The sequence below is a fragment of the Otolemur garnettii genome, unplaced genomic scaffold (genome assembly GCF_000181295.1).
Source record: "Otolemur garnettii isolate 467f Iridium unplaced genomic scaffold, OtoGar3 scaffold00012, whole genome shotgun sequence".
NCBI lineage: Eukaryota > Metazoa > Chordata > Mammalia > Primates > Galagidae > Otolemur > Otolemur garnettii.
In genome coordinates this window covers 2,616,012-2,624,397 of record NW_003852407.1, presented here as the reverse complement: position 1 = coordinate 2,624,397, position 8,386 = coordinate 2,616,012, and the positions used below count along the sequence as shown (strand labels likewise).

Here is an 8,386-nt window from a genome sequence, read left to right as displayed (position 1 = left end):
CACAACGCCTGGCCATTTTTTTTTTGGTTGCAGCCATCATTGTTGTTTGGCGGGCCCGGGCTGGGGATTCGAACCCACCACCTTAGGTGTATGTGACTGGCGCCTTAGCCGCTTGAGCCACAGGCGCGGAGCCCCCCAGTCTTTTTGAATACAAGCAAAACCCATTTGTTTCTCAGGTGGTTTACTCATCATGTAAGGGAACTTCTTAGATTCTAAACCAATCTTGAAACAAAGATGCAAATAGGCCAACATCCTTGGAGGTGGGGGCTCACAGCCCAGAACCTTCCATCTGCTGCTGAGCTTGGCCCTCCTGAGAGCTCCTGCCACCATGCTCCCCAGCTTCAAAATAGGAAGAACCCCCCCTTCCTGCCTGGCACCTGCTACTTCATTAGCCATCTCCCACATCCTTGTCCTGCCCAGGACATTCCTCACCCCCTCATCTGTGTTGCACTCCCTGTCTCTGTGAACTTTAGAAAATTGTGTTCCTGGATCTCAGAATGCCATCTAAGATCCCTCTGTAACTTCTGACCCTTCTGTGTTTTCTAATCTTGGTGACTTTTCTATTTCCAAGACTGACTACAACACCCCAGGTGTGGACTGGATAACAAGTTCAGTGGTGTTATCAGTATTTCTATGGAAACTTGGAAACCCATCTGGCTGAAGGGAAGGGCCGGGGGGCTAAGAGATTGTTCTTGAAACTTTTTACAGATGATATGACCCCCTAGATAAGAATGATTGATCACCAAAAAATTGGCACAATAACCAAAAAGTGATTAATAAAAATATACACTTAATTCACATAAGTTCAATTAATAAAAATACATAATGAGTACACATAAAGGCAACAGTCAATTGGGCTTAATAGAAGAACAGAAGCTGAAGAGTTGTTTTTATTTGTTTTATTTTGCTTTGTACATTTGTAACCATCCATCAATTATTCCATGAAGAGGCAGGATTGCCTGGTTACAGAGAGTGAGCCCCAGAAGTCCCATTATAGGAGTTTGAATTCTGGCTCCACTTTACTGAGTTATCTTGGGCAAGTTACCGAACTTCCCTGTACCTTGGTTTCCTCATGTATAATACTAATGTTATTAACGAGGTTAATAACAGTTACCTATCTCATAAGGCTGTCGTGAATAAGTATCATCTAATACTTTTGAACGTGCCCATTAAATTGTAAACACTCTCAATCAGTGTTGTTATTCTTCCATAGATTACCTTAGCCTGAGGATTTTCAACCCATGCTTTATAGCTTTTTTCTCTTTATTAATTCTTATTTAGGAGAACCTTAAAGGCAGTGACTGTTTAAAATTACAGGAAGCTAAAGATACCCCTTCTTGGTATCTTGGCCAACTTCCAATAAGTCTTTGCAACAAGAGGTATCAATAGCAAATAGCAAAGTATCAAAAGCAAATATGTTACAAAAAAAATCAAAAAACTAAGGTACCAGTTATTTTCTAAGCCTCAGAAATTAAATATTAAAAATAAAGGATGGGTAACAGAGATGACCTTAAAAGGAAACGACCAAGACGTAAGCAATGAATCTACAAACACTGGAAATGTTTGACAGAAAACGTGTATCTTTCCATCACATTTGTATGGGAAGAACATGAGATAAGTGAAAGCAGTTTAGAATTTTACTTTAGATATAATTATACGACTCTATAGTATTTTTTGTGTCTGCCATTGATTGCTCTCCTAGCAGGCTCTTTTCTTGTGCGCTCACAAGAAGCAAGCAGAAAAGGAGTCTAATGAGATAAAACGGGGGAACTCCAGGTCCTGGCAATGTGCCCGCACAGAACCACTTCCCTGCTGCTCCATGTTTACAGAATTTTATTTGCATAGAAGAACTGCAGGAGCTCTGGAGGATAATGGCTCTGAAAGAAAGCAGCAAAGGTACATATAAGGGAGGGATTCAGTAAATCTCCTTGAATATATACCCAGGAGTCCGTGGTCAGCGCAGATGATGAGGATAAGCAGTTGGGAGAGGCGGAGGCCTCATCGCCTGCCTTCTGCTTATGACCAGCACTGGGCCTGCCCATCCAATCCTCTGTGCATTTTGCCATTTACATTGTATGATGGGCTAATTGCAACAGAAACATAATTGGTCTGACTCATTCTATGAGGGGCAGGTAAATCCTCGGTGGGCCTGGCCATTTTCCAGGAGGGCAGAGACCCTAAGAGAATTCACTTCTGCCTTGGTTCACTCACCAGCTGCCAGCAGAGTTTGGGGTTCCTTTGATCATCTTCGTTCTGGAAGCTGTATTCCTTCCTTAGTTTCAGATATGGAGAACAAGCTCGAAGAGTTGTTTTGCAAGCCTGAGGACAATCATATTACCGTCCAAAATATTAGAGAGTTCTGTAACCCCAAGCAAGGAAGACCATCCCACATTATCATACCCCGTCTGTGGTCGGGAAGCCACTGAGAGTGTAAATGTCACTTCCAGGGGGGTTGAAAATTTGAACCATAATGGATGTGTGCTTATAAAATGGTCTTTTAGTTTGGAGGCTGGTGGGAAAGGCATAGATTTTTAGCTGATTCACAGCCCTTGTTATTGTCCCATAGATTTAATATCTCTGTCTCTCTCTATCTCTCAACTTAAGAGAAACGAATGGTTTGGTAGAAACCTTTGTTCCCGATGGTTTTCCACCATTCACCTAGTCCCTTTCCAAAGTAGCCCTGAATTTGATCCAACCCTGTTAGACACATTTTCTCTAAAACTAAAACCAAAGTTCCATAGGGAATTAAGCAGCCAGGTGTGGGAGATCCATACCAGCACAGTGACAAAATGGGCCTGCGTCAATATCCTTGTTTTATGTTGGCTGAACACTGATTAAACTCAGACCTCTCTGTGCCCCGCCCCTCACCTAAGCTCACATGGCCTTGACAGGTGTTGGGCTTGGCCAAGTGGGGCAGAAGCAAGTGGCAAGTGACACACTTGCCCAGAGAGAGTACAGTGAGGAGGCACCTTGTCTAGGACTCACGCAGATAAAGTTAAATTACTAAAAAAATATAATGAGCACATATAAAGGCAAAAGTTAATTGGGCTAATTCACCCACAGCTACACTGAAAGGGGTTCCCAGGACCCCGGTAGCTCAAATCACCAGGGCTGCACCCCAACTCCTTTATGAATAGTGTGGAGGTTTCACACAGATGATCTTACCTTAGCAACCTGGGGGTTTCTATCCTGTAAATGGATCAGGAGAGCACCTTGGGTCTGCTTAACCTGACAGGTGAAAAATTTCTTCCATTTCCGCCCAGCAGAGGCAGCCAATTGCCCAAACAAAACAAAGGCTGAGTATCTCAGATTGTCATCTTCCTGTGGGTCCCCGTCAACAAAATAACAACAAAGCCAGGTCATTCCCAAAAGGCAACTACATCAGAACACATCCCAGCTGTCACCCCTGAATGTCTATTACATGGTAGGCCATCATAGGCCATCAGATCTGTCTAAAGCACCAGCCGAGTGAGGGAGGGACAGAGTGGCGGGGGCCGGAGTCTTCAGGGAACCTCTTTTCTAGCAGCCCAGAGGATTAGCTCGGGGGATCACTAGTGCTACTCCCAGCTTCTCAACTTTTTCACTCTTTATTCATGTTTTAGAGAAAGAATACATTTACACGGTTCAAAACTTTTTAAAAACCCAAAAGGGTCTCCTTCGTACCATCCTCCACCTGCCACTAAATTTTCCTCCCCACAAGCTAACGAAGTTATAAGTTTTGTGTATAGCCCTCCAGAAAATTTAGAAAAGAAAAATACACATTGCATAGTCCTTTCCCCTCCCCTCTTTGTTGCATAAACGGAAGTGCACCGTGCCACTGTCACGAGGAAACTTGATTTTTCCATGAATCGCTCTGGGAGATTTTTCCATGTCAACATATAAGGGAGTTTTCACTTTTATTTCTTTTGTTTCCTTTTCCACCTCAAAATTTATCTACCAGTTCCCTGTTACTCCAAGCATTGTTGTCAGGTTTCCTCTCTTTAATTTTTTTTTCCAAGTTTCTGCCCTTGGTAATGATAATCAGGGTTCTTCCCCCAACACCCTCCCAGCTCTCCCTGCTTTTAGTCCTATTGGTTGGTTTGTCCCTGAGTGCTGTCAGTGGGCTCAGCTCTCTCTTTCTCTCTAAAGTCAGCTGTTTGATCCAAAGATCCCCCTTTTCAGGTAAGAAGACCGAGGCCCCAGGGCATTTCAGCAACTTGCTGGGAATTGCATTATCAGACAGCCTTGAGCCAGTGTCATGACCTGATTTGCTGACTCTGGGTGCACAGGCTTTTTTTTTTTTTTTTTTTTTTTTTTTTTTGGAGACAGGGCCTCAAGCTATCCCCCTGGGTAGAGTGCTGTGGCTAGACAGCTCACAGCAACCTCCAACTCCTGGGCTCAAGCGAGTCTCCTGCCTCAGCCTCCCAAGTAGCTGGGACCACAGGCACCCGCCACAACGCCTGGCTATTTTTTGGTTACATCTGTCATTGTTATTTGGCGGGTCCGGGCTGGATTCGAACCCACCACCTTAGGTGTATGTGGCTGGCGCCTTAGCCACTTGAGCCACAGGCGCCGAGACGGTGCACAGGCTTTTAATCAACATTTTGTGGTCCTCTCTAGCTCTAGGAACAGGACCAGGAGCATCTAGAACAGGGGGTCACAAAGACTGGAGCAAGACTGAGGACCACTGATCATTTTGTGAAGTATTTTAAAATATTCTTTTAGCACATTTGACATATATAGACTTTGCCTCAGGGTTACATTTTTTTCACTGCTCTGAATGTGTGTCTGTGTGTGTGTATTTAATTCAATCCAACCAACATTATGGCTGGGCACAGTGGCTCTTGCTTGTAATCCTAACCCTTTGGAGGCTGAGACAGGAGAATCACTGGAGGCCAGGGGTTTGAGACCAGCCTGGGCAACATAGAGAGCCCCATCCCTACAAAAATAAGAAAAATTAGTCAGGTATGGTGGTGCATGCCTGTAGTTCCAGCAACTTGGGAGGCTGAGCCAGGAGAATCACTCCAGCCCAGGAGTTTGAGGCTGCAGTGAGCTACAAAAGCACCACTTGTACTCCAGCCTGGGTAAACTCTCTCTTAAAAAACTTTTTTTCTAATTAAAATAAAACTAACACTTACGTCATCTAATAAAGTCCGGGTCTGAAGGGTGATGTCTATGAAGAAGGACCCCAGGGCTTTGCCCTGGATCTTGCCCAGAATAATGGTCAGAGTCTTCATACTCTCCTGGATGACTTCAGAACTCACAGGGTCATAGAGCCCATGCACCAGCAGGCCCAGGACAATTTTCTTATACTTTCTCACCTGTTTTCCAGGGTTGAAAAGCATTAGTAGCACAGGAATTGCTCCCCATGAGAAGAAAGACAATTCTACTTTTAATCTACCCATCACCTAGGACTTAGACTAAGAGACCATAGCTTTCTTCAGGATCTGTACCAGAATAGTCATAAAAATACAGATGTTTCCACTAACTCAACCCAAGCACCCAGTCTTAGAAGGAGACGAGAAAGAGAGGTCTGGAGTGTGGCCATTGCACGGGCAAGGCTGGTGAGGGCACTTCAGGGAGTGTGGTGGTCCTGCATAATGTAGGCCAGAGGTGTTCAACCTTTCTTTAATCGGAGGCACCCTGGAAGAAGAAGAGTCATCCTGAGCCGTCTAGTAAACACACAAACATTGACAAAAGCCGATTAGCAAAAAAGGTCTGTGTGTACTCTTTGTGATATCTAACACCACAACTAAGCCAAGAAGTTTCTCAAAAAATCAGCACGCAGCCCACAGGTTGGACACTCCTAACTTAGGCCCTAGATCAGTGATTTTTGAACCGGTGTGGCGTGAGAGGATCTCAGGTGTGCCACGAACCTTTTTAACAGTAACTAATTATTTTCAAAAGAAGTTCAAAGCACAGTAAATATATATTTATACCTCAACATAATTTAAGCGTGCCAGAGAAGTTTAACTATAGGATCCAAGTGTGCTAGGAGATTAAAAAAAGGTTGAAAACCACTGCTCCAGACTCTAGGGGCTGGGAGTACTAGGTACTTGCCCAGTGGGGGGAGAAGAAATGGTCATTGAAATTGGCAAATGCTAAAGGAGGAGGCGGGAACAACATTTACCAAACAAACATCAGTTATTAGAAACTACTGACATCCACCAAGGAGGGTGGTGTCCACTGTGCGAAAATTCTGCCTGCAGTTCTGTTTCCTATAGCTGATAAGGTCGAGGTGTGGTGACCCCCGAATGAGCCGGACCCTCACACCATCTCCTTCCCTCCAGTGTGATAGGAGGCTGCAACTTGCTTCTTGCCAGTAGGACAGATGCCATGAAGGTGACAGGTGCCACTCCTGTGGTTACTTTACATGACAGGAGACTGTCTTAGCAGACAAGAGTAGGCAACACTCTCCTGCTGGCCTTAAAGGAGGGAGCAGCTGTTTTGTGAGAAGTGGCTGCTTGGCACTGAGACTGGGCTGCAGTGCACAGCTGGCAAAGAAAACAAACCCTAGTCCTGCAGCTGGAAGGAACTGAATCCCACCAACAGCCACATAAGGCTGAAAGAGGATCCTGAGCTTCAGAAAGGAACGCAGCCTGGACGACACCTGACTGCAGCCTTGTGACAGCCTGAGCTGTGGACCCAGCTACGTGTACCTGGACTCCTGACCCATGGAAACCAGGAGGGAATGAACGTGTGTTGCTGGGAGCTGCTAAGTCTGCAGTGATCAGTCCGGCAGAAACAAAGAGCCCACACCCCAGTCCTGGGGACTCCACGCCCTGAGAGTTGGGGAAAGTCTGGAGGGCTGGCTGAGCCCTACCTTCCTTCCTTACCTTGCTGGGGGCTTCACGAGCCAAGGTTCCCAGGCCTCTCATTGCCATGTGACGCTTTTTAGCACTGGGGTCTTGGGCTCTTTCTGCCAAGATGAGAAGCACCTTTTTCAGAGGCTCCCTCTTCTGGAACCTCAGTTTCCAGAAGACCTGGGTGATGGGTCAAAAACGGGTTCATTTGAGAGTGCTCAGAGTCACAGCCAACCCCAACCCAACTTCTCCGTCTAAAGAAAAGCCCGCGCCTGCCTAGTCACTTTTACCCCTTCTTTCTCCAACTGAAGGATGCCTGCTTTTTACTGGAAGCCACGGAATGTGGACATGCATATGAAAGTTAGGGTCAAGGCAGTGAAAGATCCAGACAAGATCAAAGACAAAAGCCAGGCCAGGCATGGCGGCTCATGCCTGTAATCCTAACACTCTGGGCAGCCGAGACAAGAGGAGCTCTTTGAGCTTAGGAGTTCAAGACCAGCCTGGGCAAGAGTGAGACCCCGTCTCTCCTAAAAATGGAAAAACTAGGTAGATGGGTGCCTGTAATCCTAGCTGCTGGGGAGGCTGAGGCAGGAGGGTTGCTCAAACCCAAGAGTTTGAGGTCTCTCTGTGCCACAGCACTCTACCCAGGACAACAGAGTGAGACTCCATCTATAGTCCTGTTACTCAGGAGGCTGAGGCAGGAGGATTACTTGAATCCAGGAATTCAAGCTTGCTGTGAGCTAGGCTGAGGCCACGGCACTCTAGCCAAAGACAAAAGAGTGAGACTCTGTCTCAAGTCAAAAGCCACCTCCCTCCCCATTTTTCTTGGAAAGAAGGATGGGAGGAGACTGGATCCAGATCCAGCGTCTCCTTAGCACAATGAACGAAATTTGGCCATTTCCAGGCCTTGTTGTTACTTCTGAACATTCGCCACAGTTCACTGTATATGTTTATTATCACGTTGGTAGCAAGTTAGATTCTTCTCAACTCATCTTCTTGCCATCCTCTAAACATTCTGTTCATGTCATCAACGAATGGTCACCAAATTTTTTTTTTTTTGCCATTTTTGGCTGGGGCTAGGTTTGAACCCATCACCTCTGATACATGGGGCTGGCGCCCTACTCCTTTGAGCCACAGGCACCACCCCATCACCAAATTTTTTTCAGAAGGAAGGAACCAGGTGGAGCGGGCCTGACTAACCGCAGACCAGACAAGCACCTATCTTACAGAGCAGCCACTGGGAAGGGACATTTGTTCCTAACATTCTGTGTCAGACCTTGGAAAAGAAAGATGTTCTTTTCTTCTTGGGTGGGGAAGGCAGGACGGAGGGGCGCTGATCCAGGATTCTCCTCTGTATTTGGTCCATGGGCCTTAAAAAGAAAAACCATCATATGAGTCTCAAATACTCATCATCGCCCAACACTGTTACACAGAGCCCCCGAACCAGTTAAGAATAGAAAGTGGCAGCTCAGGGCCTGTGGCTCAAGTGGCTAAGGCGCCAGCCACATACACCTAAGGTGGCAGGTTCGAATCCAGCCCAGGGCCTGGTTGCACCCATCATTGTTGATGGCTGCAACCAAAAAATAGCCCGGCGTTGTGGCGGG

At 46.1% G+C, this 8,386-nt stretch overlaps 1 protein-coding gene across 3 annotated transcripts in view; it reads right to left on the bottom strand.

Moving 5' to 3' along the window:
- Positions 1-884: 884 nt before the first annotated feature.
- The window catches only part of MRO (maestro), an 18,988-nt gene continuing 11,486 nt past the window's right edge, over positions 885-8,386 (bottom strand). For all 3 annotated transcript variants that reach the window (XM_023510265.1, XM_003784703.2, XM_023510266.1), the window contains 6 exons: positions 8,059-8,152; positions 6,816-6,962; positions 5,118-5,300; positions 3,166-3,321; positions 2,212-2,319; positions 885-1,877 (listed from right to left, as the gene is read on the bottom strand). In XM_023510265.1, coding sequence (XP_023366033.1) covers positions 1,824-1,877; positions 2,212-2,319; positions 3,166-3,321; positions 5,118-5,300; positions 6,816-6,962; positions 8,059-8,148 — 738 coding nt within the window. In that variant the 5' untranslated portion in view covers positions 8,149-8,152 and the 3' untranslated portion in view covers positions 885-1,823. The remainder of the gene's footprint in view (positions 1,878-2,211; positions 2,320-3,165; positions 3,322-5,117; positions 5,301-6,815; positions 6,963-8,058; positions 8,153-8,386) is intronic.